A 15,615-nucleotide genomic window follows, 5' to 3' on the forward strand; every position below is an offset into this window, starting at 1 on the left:
AATTATAGACCTAATACATTATTACTAAACTGTATTACACTCAGACCAGTGCAGCTTCTTTACTTACATATGCACGTCACACACTCTCATACTTAAATGTCAATACATACACAGTGATAAACAACACATATACACATGCCTATACACATGCACACAGTTTGATTGGCTCTATATATCCTGTATCTGTTTTATCCACTTATTTGTTTACCTGTTTTTTTAGTGAAAACACTATAAAATGACAAAACAATGAGCGTGCAGATGTGCATTATTATTATTTTTATTTTTTTACATAGGAACGAACAAAAAATATTAATAAGAAAGAATCAGATTGTACACTTAAAAGAGAGAGAGAACCCGATCACACCAACGTTCACACACCCCGCCCTGGCTCAATTAAAATGAGGAGTGCACATTCACATAACAGAATTTAACAAACCAGCCCGACCTGCAAGTCTGTGAATTTAAGTTGTTTTAACCGTCATATAAAAGCCTAACCAGGGATGGTGGCTGCAAAATAGCTTCAGCTAGATGCGCTATGGGCATTTCATGTCATGCATTGCTTCTCCCTTAATTGGTAACAATGTTTATCTGTATTATCCTCCATAATTAATTCTAACTATTACCATTTGCAACCAGTAAAAAAGGAAACTTCTTTCACTATTTATTGTTTCAACTAGGGCTGTCAATCCGTTTAAATTTAATCGTGATTAATCGCACGACTGTCCATGATTAATCTGTTGAAAACATACCTTAAAGGGAAATTTGTCAAGTATTTTATACTCTTATCAACATGGGAGTGGCAAATATGCTGCTTTATGCAAATGTATGTATATATTTATTATTGGAAATCAATTAACAACACAAAACAATGACAGATATTGATCCAGAAACCCTCACAGGTACTGCATTTAGCATAAAAAAATATGCTCAAATCATAACATGGTAAACTGCAGCCCAACAGGCAACAACAGCTGTCAGTGTGTCAGTGTGCTGACTTGACTACGACTTGCCCCAAACTGCATGTGATTATCATAAAGTGGGCATGTCTGTAAAGGGGAGACTCCCTAGAACCCATTTTCATTCACATATCTTGAGGTCAGAGGTCAAGGGACCCCTTTGAAAATGGTCATGACAGTTTTTCCTCGCCAGATTTTGTGCAAATTTGGAGCGTTATTTAGCCTCCTTCATGACATGGTTAGTACCAATGGATTCCTTAGGTTATCTAGCTTATAGGATACCAGTATCTTCACTCTAGCTTCAAAATTGAGTCCGCTACAACCTCCGAAAGATTGATTGCGTTAATGCGTTAAAGAAATTAGTGGCGTTAAAATAAATTTGCGCTAACGCGTTATTATCACGTTAACTTTGACGACCTTAGTTTCAACAGTACGATTGCACTAAAAAGGAGAAAGTAGTTCACACATTTTGGCACCAAGATGGTCATAGTCCAGTGAATGTGGCCCGTATCTGGGTGCTTCAAGACATGCAGGTTTGAGTTTCACCTCCCAGAACGGAGGCCCACGCCTGATGGAGCTTGTTTAAGCAGTCCGTTCTGTTAGATAATGTTGTCACACAAAAAGCCTGGGGTTATTTGAAGGGTAGAAGTGCAGTCAGCGTTTGACCAAGCAGTTTGGAACTGCAGCAACTAAACGCCACAGTGACGTCCTTGTGTCTTATTCATTTGGAGTTGCTACTGAAGCTCAACCCCTCTGTGTTTCCACGGCAGTAATGGGCTGTCAGGCTGAGCATTCGAGGCTGTCAGAGGTGGGGGGGTGAGGGGGGGGTGGGGGGGGGGATGTGTTTGGGTGGGGGAATTATTCAGAGAATTTATTCAGCTGCCTTGTCATTTTTGTTTTTGAATGTTGATTTCCATAAATGATTTGATTATAGCCTATTCTTCAAAGAAACCATGGCCAAAAGTATTTGGACAACCAAACACTACACCCACATGTGAAATTTGTCTATTTTGATAATCAATTTCCATATGATTTAAGCCATTTTTCAAGCAAAAACGCCAAACATGATCTGGTTTCAGCTTCCCAAATATGAGGATTTGCTGCTTTTCTGGGCTTTATGTGATAGTAAACTGAATATCTTTGGGTTTTGAAATATTGGTTGGACAAAATAAGTGATTTAAAGACTTCACCGTGGGCACTGAGTAAAACTGATGCGCATTTTCTCTATTTTGTGACATTTTTTCAAACCAAATAATCGCAAAAATATTTGTATAACAATAATAATATCACTGTGTGCTGTAGCATTATGATTTCATTTGTGGACCTGAGGAGTCCACATACCTTTGGCCACACTGGGTTAGCTTTTTTATTATATAAACCACTCTCTTTTTACTGTAAGATCAAAAATCGGAAATTAATTGGAATGCACCGGCCAGGAGGAATCAGTAATGAAGAGATTTGATAATGAATTGATTACTAATGCCTACTGTCCTCTCTGCTCCTCTAGGGCTCTCCAGGGCAGATCCCGGGACAACACATGGAACTCTAAGCTAGCCCTCTCCATCCATCTCCATTTGCTGCCTTGCTCGCTGCACGCTGCACGCTGCTCGCCAAAACCACCTCTCCTACCCCTGGTATAGCGGTTTGGCTCTGACTCCTCTTAAGAGAAGGAGAGAAGAAAACCCAAGTGGGAGGGAGTAGTAAAACTTTCCCCAGCTGCTGTCCAGACACACACATGCTGCATTGCTGCCATTCCCCAAGCCCTGCTCTGCTCCATCCATCCCTAGGGCACGGCCACTAGCTCGCTAGCTACAGCTAGCACTTGGCACAAAGACGAGGCCTTGTCCTCTGGGATAAAAATACAAGCAGAACTGTGTACACTTGCCTTCTTTTTCTTTTTTCTCCCTTTTTTCCGGGTCACCCAGCCAAACACTCATTAACTGGGGCTCCTTTTGTTTAGCTGTCACTCCCGCTGCTTTGAGCAGTGGAGGCTTGCTAGTAGCCAGTCAGTCAGTCAGTCAGTCAGTCAGTCATTCAGCCGGGCAGACTGAGGAAGCCAGAGGGGTCGGTTATCAGAGACCAGGATGACGGAGCCCAGCATGGAGAACTGCCTGGCCCAGGTCCTGCAGAAGGACATGGGCCGCCGGCTGCAGGTGGGGCAAGAGATCATTGATTACATTTTGGACAAGGAGAAGTCCCCCGACCTGGAGCAGGATCAGACGGCACTGGACAAGATGGTCGACGGCATCGCCAGCTCCTGGGTCAACTGCAGCAACTTCAAGGTAAACCATATAATCTATAATAATATTAAGTTGTGTTGCAGGTTTCCACACACCTGCACCCACACTGGTTTAAGCTTTTACTATAACCAAATATAACCAAAGTAGCGTTATGACTCTCCGTTTGCATTCTGTTTTTAGACAAAACAGCACTTTTTAATCCTCATTTGACGAATCATTTTCCATCCACTGAAATTTTCTGCAATTGTGGACTCACTCAGTGTAAGTTTTCTTTAACAGCATGTTAGACGTGTTGTTTTGCCTTCAGTTTATTAGGAAGTGTTTGTTATTGCTAGTTCCACTGTGAGTTATACTCATGTTTGTGATAAAAGGTTCAGAGCAACTTTATGGTTTAAATCTCTGATTCAAACGACTATCAGTCATTTAGATATGGTCTGTTTTCAAAACTCCAAACAGGGCTGCTTTTGTTACATCTACAGTGTTTCTTCTGTGTTGCCTGCTTTGGGGCAGTGAAACCACACCACACAAAATTCCGTTCTCCAATTTAACACTTAAAAGTTTCTTTTAAATGTTTTAAAAATATTTATCAATAGGGCTGCCGCAATAACCGGAATATTGCAATACCCGTAATATTGCAATACCCGCTATTCACAAGTCAACCGCAGGGGATGGCAAGCAACCGCCACAACCGCTATGTTCACATTTTTACTTTTTTGAACTCTTTGCAATGGGAGCGCCGCGTATTTACACTATGCTACAAAACGCCAGCAGGGTGACGAGGCGCCGAGCGTCTATTCCTCACAACCAAAACCAAAACGTCTCAGCTGAAAAAAACGCTGCACCTCGTTGCCCTTCTGTGTTCTGCATTTCACAATAAGCAAGCATTTAATTAATTTAAAAACTGTTATCTGTCATTTAAAAAAGCAACAATATATGTACTAATGGCCTAACAATGAGGCTTGTTTTTACAGCACTAAAATCAGGATAAATTAAGGAATTTTTCGAATTAAATAGATAAATAAATTGCAATAATACCGCATATTGCGCTGTTCCTTCACTGCAACAGCCCTATTTATCAGTTACTTTCCAAAATCCACATGAACCACTCTTCACATCAGGCGTTGAAGAACACCAGGAGCAAATGCAATGTCAGTTTTCATTAAAACTAAAGTATGACTGGTGTGTTAACTGCATGCCAAATGAATCAGGGCACACAAGGCCAAATTGCCTCCTAAGTTATCATATGACCGGTTGCTGACAATCAATGTAGCATTTAAAACGCTATTTTTTTTAAATGGAGTCTGGCGAAAAACACAAAATCCGACAGCACGTTAGCGTGTAGTTCACTTCCAAGCTTGTTTGTAACCGGTGCGACCTACGTTATCTTCACTTCACCTGCATGTCCTCTGCTCCGTGTGTGTGTGTGTGTGTTTGGGTGTTGGTGTGGATGTGGGGAGAGGCTAAGCCCCGCACAGAGCAGAGGATATTAACGATCGTGTGGAATTATAGCAGTGGCCTAAATATAGGGGAAACACTGATAGATGCTACTGGCCTTTGAATCAAATAGAGCAACTTGTAAACATCGATGCTACAGTGTGTGCTTGTTGCAGAATCCTCTGTTTCGTTTCTGTGTTTAGACTGCACTTCCATATTATTGTACAGCCATATAATGGCCTTTTCTAGTTTGTTTAAGGAGGAAGTTTTTCTGACTGTCGTGCAGTAAAGCAAAATGTTCTCAAGCAGGCAAAAGCACGTAGCATTATTGTTTTCCTTCACCATAGAACTGGCTCACATTCTTCTTCTGTGATTGATTGTGCTTTATTTTGGAGTTCAATCTAGGGCAAATTTGTATCTGACCCGGCAATGTGATTACATCAGCAGTTCTCTCAGTGCCCAGCCACAGGTTGCTTACTCTGCCGTAACTGTTAGAACACATTGTTTACTAAAGCTCTGATTTCATGTCAGGATATGCTGCTTTTGCGTCATGTGGGCCTCAAAATGTCAGAGATATCTGCCCGAACAAAGCCGAGCCTGCCCCCACTACCCTACATACTGTAGCTCTCTGTCTCTGCAGTCTCAGTGCTATGATGCCCTGTTTGTTGTGCATGGAAGTTTTTGTGTGCTTCAAATTACCATGTAGGCTATGTTGCACTGCTGCATTTTTGCTGCCAGAAGTCTGGCACATGCCTGAGAGAAAATGGTGATGAGAGGCTAGGAAGAGTTTGAAAAATGCGAGTTTAGGACACGGAGCAAGAGAAGCTTCATTGGATCTGGCCCGGTTACAGCTCAAGGTATTGGAAAGCCTGAGCCGGCTGATATAGAGCTTCACAAAGAGGAGTCACTACTTGTGGTAGCAGACAAAGCTCCCTACATTGTGCCAAACAGTGGCCTCAAAGTCTGCATCAAATCATCTTTCCTAGTAAGCACTGCTCAAAAGATGCAAGGTTAGAAAACACAACTGTTCTCTCTTTAGCCTATGTTTAGTATGAGTCAGCCTGTCAAAAGCAGGTGATGACGTTTCCTCTTCTTAAGGGCTGATAGACGAACACATCTCTACTTTCTAACCGGCACTACTCGTGTTGTTAGTTAGCCCAACACAGGCAGTATCCTCAGCCCAGGCCTAGCTGATCACTTGGCAACTAATGTGGAAACTATTTAGTTTGAGAGAGAGAGAGAGAGAGAGAGAGAGAGAGAGAGGGGCTGATGGATTCATTTGCCATAAATGGTGCTTTGGGTGGATGCCTCTAATACCAGGCCACTGTTTAAAGAAAGAGCTTTACAGTCTTTTACACTCTCCTAAACCTAAACTTCACTGTACCATTCAGTGTGTTTTCTTTGCTGCACATACCGTTAGTGTTTGGATAACAGACGTTAGATTGTTGTACTGCCATACTGGTTAGCTCACACTTCAAGTGTAGCTAAAAACTCTTATTTACAGAGGAACAGAATCACTCAGTGTACTTTTCTTTGTATATCCCAGGGCCTGTTGAAAGAGGCTGGGTCACGCGTCATCAACGCGTCATATGTTTGGGGTGCAACACATGCGCAGTAAAGTCTGGTCTGCACTCCAAGAAATTAAGCCAATCGCAACGCACGACCGCAGCTTCAGTTACACTGCGCATGTGTTATACCCCACACCCCAAAACCCGTGTCCGCCCGTGTCCCAGCCTCCTTCAACAGGCCTTGGTATATCCCTGACTGGACGGGGTTTAACATGACGTCAAACTAACATTTAGTTTGGGTCTACAGTATAACATGAGATATTTTTTCTTGAACAAAATTAAATTGTGATATTCAAACATAACAAAAGGCTCCACCAAGGTTCTTTTTTTTTTACACTCTCAAGCATGAGTACATAGGGTGGACATTTTGCATTAGCAGTTTTTTGTGTTAATGTTTAAGGAAGCTTCAGGCTGTAAACTGGCTAAGCATTATGGTATGTTTGCATGTAAACTGACAGTATACTTTTGTTTGGCTAGTCTCAGGTGTGCTCGCTGACACAGCACCTGCTCCAGCTAAACTTTTATAATGTAATCTAGTATGCAAGATACTGACAGAGGATTTCATCCTTAACATAACATAACATAGCATACCACAGTAGATTTGTTCAACCTGGGAAAATCAAATCAAAAGTGTTTCTAAATCTAAGGAAGAATTCATTGAATAGTCAAGTTAATATCTCACAGAAATGAATGACTGTATGGAAGTCCTACAAAAACTCTTCTAAAGTGCTTTTATATATAGGGATGCACCGATACAGGATCGGATATCTGGCCGATACTGACTCAAATAGCTGCATCGGGTATCGGTGACAATGGGGCCGATCTATTAAATTAAATTCTATGTTTATATACTATACACATTATAGACTGGAATTTAAATTCCTGTTTAAGTTTTGACCAATTTGTTGCTGCATTAAAAAGGTTTACACTTGAATTGTAATTCCTGTTAATTTTGAAGATTTTTTTTGCCAAGTTGTTGGTGCATGATTTATTATTTAAATAATAAATAACAATTACCCACCGTCGTTTTGATTTTTTGCTAACAGAAATAAAACCAATTTAGCTCATTTTGGCGTATCAGCGGCATGTTGTCAATGGATGGTCGGACGACGGACACTACAAACTGAAATTGAACGCATCTGCTCCGTATGGAGTCTCAGCTCAGACACACGGGACAAGAGACTTTAATATTTGGCAATATTTCAGATTTAAACCCAATGCTATAAGGGAACCATAATGTTAATTAATGTTAATGAATTATTATTACTTATTCTCAGACTGATATCGCTGTTTGTTATGTGTAGAGGTGGGTGTGTGTACAGTACGGCAGCGGCACTGTCCCAAAGCTTTGAATACTGTTGATTATTTCTCAACGAATCTTCGAAGCCTAAAAAAAATGGTATTTGCGACGGCCCTACAAATGACTGCAATGAGACACTGAAGTTGAACAAACTGGTATTTGTGTGCAATGTGATCAGCTAAGCCTTGGAAATGCCCCTCTTAAAGGAGCAGAAAGCATGAACATCAGTGATTGCTGTTGCCAGGCTAGTCTGACTGTTTCTAAATGGAGCAATTTAATGATTCATGCACATGCAATTTCAAACGAAGAGAGTCATGTGTGCAGTAGATGGACACCTCTTGGTGCAGTTGTCATTTTCCAGAGCGATTTCCTTCTGTGCGACCCCATCCATCTCGGGGTGTGTCGAGTCAGCAGCCGCATCCCAGCTGTGGTTTCAGTAGCCAAATCAACTCGAAACATGTCTGCATACACCTACTGATCAGCTAAAGGCAGAGGTGTGGCGCTGTTGAGGAAGCAAGAGCGAGCGAGTCAGCGGCATGTTTGTCAGAAGCACACCAAATTCACTCTGGTGGTTTTTGTAGATAATCTGTTGATGAGGTTAAATTTAGGCCGGTAGTTGTCTGAGTGTGCACATGCTGTACACAACCCTGCTTGACGTGTGAAATGTTGCCTGTCTGCTCTACAATTAATGCTTGGTTCTGGACTGTGCTATGCAGAGGCCACGCCCATCTCAGGATTCAGACTTTTGCAGTTCCCTATGAGCACACATCACATCATTTTATGCCCTTGTATACAGTTAGCTGACCCTGATACAGAAAGCACAACACTGAGTAAGCTGCAATCACCGTACCAGCAGCATCGACTGACTCCAGTGTTTTTACGACAGCAGATTTAACAAAATAATGTTATGACTCTAGAATGGTGATCAGCACTGCTGTCTTCTCCTTCGGTCATACTTTTAGTTTACCATTCAATAATGGCAAACAAAAACAAAACTACTTTAGTTGTACTGAAAGTAATGCCTCCTCTTACTCTCATTCAAGTTCATGCTTTGATTTTAACAGAACATGATTGTGGCATTCAAAGAATTTTAATTAGAAAAGCAAGAAAAGACCTCAAGAAAAAATACTATATTTGATGGACACTTGTATTGAAAGCACCCTCCTGTGTGACAATTACCTTGACTTTTTCTGACAGATTTAGTGCCACTTTGAACTCGCCAATACTGCAGGACCACAAAAAAAACATTGAACACGGATGTGATTTGTACTTCACTTTTTTTCACACCTTCCCTGCCTCCAGGCGACGGGTTCGGCTCTTGTCAGTAACCATCCATCACGTCACCTCTCCCCTCCATCATTTTCATCTCTCTTCCTCTCCCAGAGCTGAGCCCGGGAGCTGAGCTGGTTTACTGACTAAATCAATGAAGGCTGGTGGGACCGGTTTCCAGGTTTTGACGAGTCTTGAAGTAATCGCTCAGACAACCCGGTGCCACCTGTAATGTCGTTGAGCTGTGTCTGGGCGTTGTGGCTCGAGCAGACCACAGGCGTGGCAATATGACCATCATTATGATACTGGAAGAAAAAAGAGGTCTGCACCATTGAAGCGCTCAAAACAAGCTGAAAAATTTAGCTCTAGACTTTTTAGTATTTCTAGTATTTTTACCTCTGGTCCTGATCACCAACTAGTCATTTAGGGCGCGTTCATACCAGCCTTGTTTAGTCCGGTTGAACTGAACCCTGGAGCGTTTACCCCCTTGGTGTGGTTTGTTTGGGTTGGTGTGAACGCCAGACTGTAACTCTGGTGCGGACCAAACAACCGCTCTGTGGTCCGCCACGAAGGAGTGGTCTCGGACTGCTGTCAAGTGAACTCTGGAACCGTTCATTTCTGGGGTGAACACCATTCGAACCAATCACAGGAAGATGACAAGATGACATGTCACACACGTCACATGTGCGTCTCTTCTAGAGAATAGAGGTCTCGCCCATTTTTGACGCGTGCCGCGCGTCTCACAGCAACAATAGACAATGAAAGTTATTTATTGACAGTATATTGACATCATACCCGCTACATTACTACAGTTTCGATGTCTATCTGTAGAATATGTTACGGAGATTAAAAAAAGTAAAGACTCATTTTTAAATCAACACTTCCTGCTTTCATTTCAAAATAAAAGCCCTCAAGCATCTTTTCTATGGACATAATTCCTTCATTTGTTAACACAAGGCTTTTATTTTGAAATATGAGCAGTCAGTGCTGTGGAACTTGCTGTGACTTGGAGAGCTCCATGAATTGATAAAGTATGGGATTTAAATCAACACTTCTTGCTTTTATTTCAAAATTAAAGCCCTCAAGTGTTTTTTCTGTGGACAGAATTCTTTCATTTGTTAACACGAGGCTTTTATTCTGAAATATGTGCCGGACAGAGTGCCGGAGTGACTTGGACAGCTCCATGAATGAATATAGTACGGAGTTTTAATTGTGGATTATTACTATTATTTACAAATTACCACACGTTTCTTAACCTTTCTTGGTCTAAAATAAATATAAATTATATTTATAATGAAATGAAATGGCCATTAAAAGGCAAACTCTATGTAGAAAGAAAGGGCTGACAGCAGCAGCAGAAACGCAGCAGACACACTGCTGACACGCAGCTGAAATGCAGCTGGTATGAACGCCCGACGCGTGTATCACGCAGCCGCCACGCCACGCAGCCGCCACGCCACGCAGCCGCCACGCGCTCCTGACGTTCCCAGTGTGGATGAGGCTTTAGGAACCTCGCATCATGACCACCCCTGCCTCTCCTGGGGTTCCAATCAGCTCAGCTAAGTGTTTGTGAAATGTGTTCAAGCTTGTGTTTCTCAGATTCAGAGTAGAGGACCGGTGCTGTCTTTGGGGAGCCATTGAGTGGTTGGCGCCTCGGTTTATTTCCTGGTATGGGAAGGCTTTTTTTTGCTACTTCTCATTACCGTTCACGGTTTGGTTTTATAAAAGATGGTTATGCCGTTTTTTCTCACTTCCTTCAACACAAAAAGCTGTTATGTGGTTCGAGACACACGTTATTTGCCGTGTGTATCATAACAATGACTCCATCCATTATGTATTATATAAGAAGTGTTGTTCTGCAGACTGAGTGGTCCTAGCACAGGACCAAAGCGTTGTCTCTTTTCAACATAAACACATCTCCGTTGTCAAATTATAGGGATGAGTTTCACTTACTTCAGGCTTTTGTAACTGAATCATGGTGGAACAGTGCAGTGTGGTACAAGTTGATTTTGGGGGAAACAATGGGATGGGAACAATGAGAATGGATAGGACAGTCATAGGCCGTAGTGGCTGTAGGGAGGACTGACCAGCTGGCATCATCATAAACTGGACAGATGATTAGTTGTATGGTACTCAAACACTCAGGCAGCTTAATGCTCGAGGGTGCAGCCAAATGACATCACTTTGAAGTTGTACTCATAAAATGCTGTTTCTGTTGCCCTGCGGGGGAATATGATGTCTCAACAGGATATTGTACAGCAGATAATGTGGCCTATTAAGACAAGAGAACCATTTCCCTTTGGCGACATTTTAAGTGCTTACCTTGGTTGGCTTTAGTTTAAGCATACAGTTCAAAACTGTTCGGTGTGAGTCGGCTACCTGAGGCAAGCAGGAGTAATGTAGCTGAGGTGCAGTATTGATATCAGAATATTTAGCACTTTACGTCGTTATGGTAGAGGTTCACTTTAGCCCCCCTTGCCCTCTCACCCTTCTATTTTCCTCTTTGACGAGTACAGACACTGGCTTGTAGTGAGAACTTTAACGAGACAACAGAAGCCTCTTTCCCACTAGACAACAAAAACCCACTAACACCCACTAACATCTGGCTTTAGTCTTCAATGGGAAAGGTTACAATCAGCAGTCATTCCCGGGACAAATGTCTCTGCAGTAGTCTCAGTATTCTTCAGCTCCGATCAGCAGTGATGGAAACATGACACTCGAGTGGACAAACTAATTTTCGCCCCTTTTCAGGTGCGGTGCTACGTGACGCACGTTAAAGTCAATATATGATAAATAAAATCAACAGGGATTTGGACAATTATATAATTAACGTACAAAACATACAACTAATATGGTCTCCTCAAAGCTGCCAGACTGCAGTCAGACAACAGTCATTTTACCTCGCTGATCGTAGTATAACATACTTCCTTCAAACTTGACAGAAACAAAATAAAACTCATCAGAACTGTCTTTGTTAGGCTTTCCACTGTTCCAACAATCACCATCTCTGGTTTGAGAGTTTGATAGAGAGACTTAATAAGTAACAGATATAAAAATAAAGTAGTAACCATTTCACTGTTTACTAACCCTGCTTCCGGTGTTGGCTGACGTCGAACCTCCAACAGCAAGGAAAAAAATAGAAAGGCATATTCGTCTACTGACAATAAGAAAGGAGTCTATTGCCTCTTTTTAGCGGGTCTTCCCGTGTTTAAAAAAACTGCATATGCACCCTAATTTTGATAGAAACGAGTAAGGGATTAATTTTGGCCTGTCATCAAGTTACACACAGAATGACATTTAAAGCCGGTGAAAGTGGCGGTGAGTGACGGTGAGTGACGGCGAAAAACAAACTGCAAACTGAATGTTTTCTACGCTGGTCTTTGCTAATGATAATGGGCGTCAGAGTTTAGCGAATCCGTGAATCCGAGTCAATCACCGGCGCACCCAAAGCATTTTTCACTCTTACACACTCCAATTTTCACCCTCACATGCAGCAAAATGCTCACACTGTAGAAGCCGGCTGTTGCCGAGGAGAGCAGCGCTGCAACACTATAGCATGCTGAGATGGACATTGGAGAACAGTAAAGAAAGGATCGCAATTTGATCGGCTTCATTTTAGCCGATCTGATCCTTTTTAAAATATGCCCGGATCGGCTTTGTCGAATCTATTTATTACGTCCATGTTTGTGCTCTTCAATCGGAAACTGAGCCGTGGAAAAACCTACCAGATAGTGACATCCATAAGTTACAAAATAAAAGAAATAAAAACAAGAGACTTGATTTGAAAAGGACAGCAAGTGTTCTCTGATCCACTCCAGTATTAGACATGTTGGCACACAAACCCAAGACCTGTCGCAATAGAACGGGACAATTCTCAAACTCGGATTAGACTGAATAAAGTTTGGCCCACCTCAGGTCCCGGGCCGGGTCTCTGTTACTAGGCAAAGAGATGTCTCCTGAAGACCTACAGTCCATTTGCCAGATTGGAATAGGCCCTGGGTTTTACTCATCAAAATGATCCAGATAAGTCCGTGAACCTGTAGAGATGGTAGATATGCTGTAGTTTGGCTGTGTAAGAGGTAGCCTGCCCTATCTGTCTCTTTCTGTGTTTGTCTGTCTCCCCCTCATGGACCTACTTGATCAATAGCATTTCTCTTTCATTTACTGCATCAGGATGTTGGGGAGTTGGGAATAGAGTGTGTTTATGTCTGAAGTCACTTTGAATGACAGCGGCAAACCCATAGAGGACCCTCTGTAACCTTTGTTCAAAGCTTGTGCTAATACAATCAACCTTTGACAGCCAAGTGTGCGTACACACAAACAAAACACACAGACACACACACACACACACACAAACTCTTACAAAAACACACCTCTCTTGTTGCGTAGTTGATTCTCTTTATGGAAAACTGACAGTTTTCCATAAAGTGAAAATCTTTGGAAGTGACATATTTTACACATTATGTTTACAATATGAGCCCATGTGCATCGAGCATGCTTGTAAACCTCAAAGTCCATTTCCAGAGTGAATCGGTCAGTTCAGCTTCAAGGGGGACTTTGGAGCCTTGGCGCTGCTCCACGTTAACTGTTAATCCCAAACCATGTTAACTTTGTGAACCCTCGGAGAGCAGAGATCTGTGCAGAGCTCAGATGAAAAGCTTGCGACACACAGTGCTCCGCTCTACTGATGAAGGAAAGCCTTCAGGGTGATGCAGAGCTTGTGTGTTCTTCCACATGCTATGACATTTGTCTATTTGTGTATGGGGTGGGAGTGGTTGTGTGAGGCTTTCTGGGTAAAGTGTAAAGTCAGGAGGTGTCTGTATGCAGTGTGTTATGAATAAAGCAGCCACCGCCACACGTTTTTTGTGTCACGGGGGATTTGCTGTTGTGAGATTGTGGTTGTTTAGAGATGGGTGATATAAATACATAATATGAATATTGTTTTAATTAAACTACTTTGTCAAGGAAAAGTAATAATTTTTGGGGGGTTTACTAGTGGGGATGCACAGATCCGACTTTTTCAGATACCGAGTACCGATCCGATACCAGTGTTAATTAATAAGCTGTATGCCTCAATGTGTGGAAGTGGCTGAGATCATTCTTTTATGTGCAGGGCAACATCAGGCTTGACTTAAATATTGCTTTCCTAACTCTGTAAAACAAAATGTAACCAATAAATACATAGATATAAATTTACTGAATTGTTATTTGTTATTAAAATAATACATTGTACACCAACAACTTGGTAAAAAATCTTCAAAATTAACAGGAATTCAATTCAGGTGTCTTTTTAATGCAGTAACAAATCTGTCATAACTTAAACAGAAATTAAAATTCCAGTATATAATGTATATAGTATATAAACATAGAATTTAATTGAATGGATTGGCCCCATTTTCACCGATACCTGATTCAGCTATTTGAGTCAGTATCGGCCCGATATCCGATGTAGTATTGGTATCGGTGTATCCCCATTTACTAGACAGTTCTAGCTGAGTCAAATTAATAATTGTTTGGTCATCATATCCAGTACTTTCTACTGACTCTTAAAATTCTCTGTTGTGTGAATATCTGGTGAAAGCAACATTAGTCATTTTCAAAATATTGTCATATTATTAATATTATGGTATTTGAAAACACTATGCCATTTAAAGGTGCTCTACACGATATCCGTAATATAGTAGCAAACAACTATTGTCCATGTAAAGATGTACAGGAGTAATGTCTACCTGAGCAGAGAATGAAGTCTCTCTCCCTCTGTGTGTGTTGTAATCAGAGCTTCTCTGTGCTTTGTTGACATAGCCGGCTGGCCGTGCGTGGTTTTAGTCTACGTTAGTGCATGTTAGCGTGCCCCACTGGCTAGCTCACGGCCAACACTCCGCACTGCTCTCATACAGCGGTTACAGTTGATAACGCAGTCGTGCAGCCGTGCGGAGGCAATAGATTTGCTCCCAATCTCGCATTCAGCACCTTTAATTCTGACAATATCTCTGAGCTCTGTGTGTTTAGTGTGGTAGGGACCACATGGTTTAAGTCTGCGATTAATGGGTGGAATTAGTCCTTTATGTGATATTTGCTGCAGTCGTAATTGGGTTAATCCGTAAAACACAAGAGGTCAGCATAAAACAATTTATCTCCATGAATTTTAGTGTCGGTAAATTCAGTTTGCTACAGAGAAACACCTTGGCTCAATCTAATTTTCAAGTAAATCTAAAGAAAATGGTTTAGGCAGAATTCTTGTTTTAATCAAGCCATTGCCAAAGAAGGTTAAGTAATCATATAGACGTTCAAAGGTTTTGGGTCTGGAGCCTGTCCCAGCATGCTTTGGGTTATAAATGGGGCACATCTGTCCGCTACAGAGCTAACACATACAGTATTGTATTTTATGTAATTCTGAGGGAAACGCATGCAGACTCAGGGATAACATGCAAATTGAAGGCAGGAAATACATTTTGCTCAAACTTCAACTCCTAATAAGAGGGAAGAGGGGGGTAACATTTTACATTGTCTAACCTTACATGGCTGAATCAAAACTAATTCTGGTTAGAATACCCTTTTAAACCAATGATGTGAAGTGAACCTCCCTGCCTGTGGTGTATGTGTGTCTGTGTACAGGGCTGCCAGAGCAGAGTTGCAGAGTATAGTAGTACACGTTTATGTATGTGTGTCCAATGATAGCAGAGCCAGCTCAGCAACAGGGCTGCGCCATGATGCTAATGACGCAGCAATGGATGAGAGAGGGAGGAGCAGTGAGGATGAGGAGGAAGAGGATTGCAGAGAGTGATGGACCTCCCGCTGATGCCCTTTTTTTCTGTTTTCTGTTCCGTCTTCTCTTCTGTCTTTCTGTC

At 41.8% G+C, this 15,615-nt stretch overlaps 1 protein-coding gene and 1 long non-coding RNA gene across 49 annotated transcripts in view; one reads left to right on the top strand and one right to left on the bottom strand.

The window, feature by feature from the left end:
- Positions 1-15,615, bottom strand: part of LOC141782345 (uncharacterized) — a 221,876-nt gene that overhangs the window by 44,887 nt on the left and 161,374 nt on the right. The window lies entirely within an intron of this gene.
- Positions 1-15,615, top strand: part of clasp1a (cytoplasmic linker associated protein 1a) — a 103,788-nt gene that overhangs the window by 1,000 nt on the left and 87,173 nt on the right. For all 48 annotated transcript variants that reach the window (XM_074658510.1, XM_074658511.1, XM_074658517.1 and 45 more), the window contains exon 2: positions 2,464-3,238. In XM_074658510.1, the coding sequence (XP_074514611.1) occupies positions 3,041-3,238 (198 nt within the window). In that variant the 5' untranslated portion in view covers positions 2,464-3,040. The remainder of the gene's footprint in view (positions 1-2,463; positions 3,239-15,615) is intronic.

Source organism: Sebastes fasciatus, chromosome 14, assembly GCF_043250625.1.
Source record: "Sebastes fasciatus isolate fSebFas1 chromosome 14, fSebFas1.pri, whole genome shotgun sequence".
NCBI classification, from domain to species: domain Eukaryota; kingdom Metazoa; phylum Chordata; class Actinopteri; order Perciformes; family Sebastidae; genus Sebastes; species Sebastes fasciatus.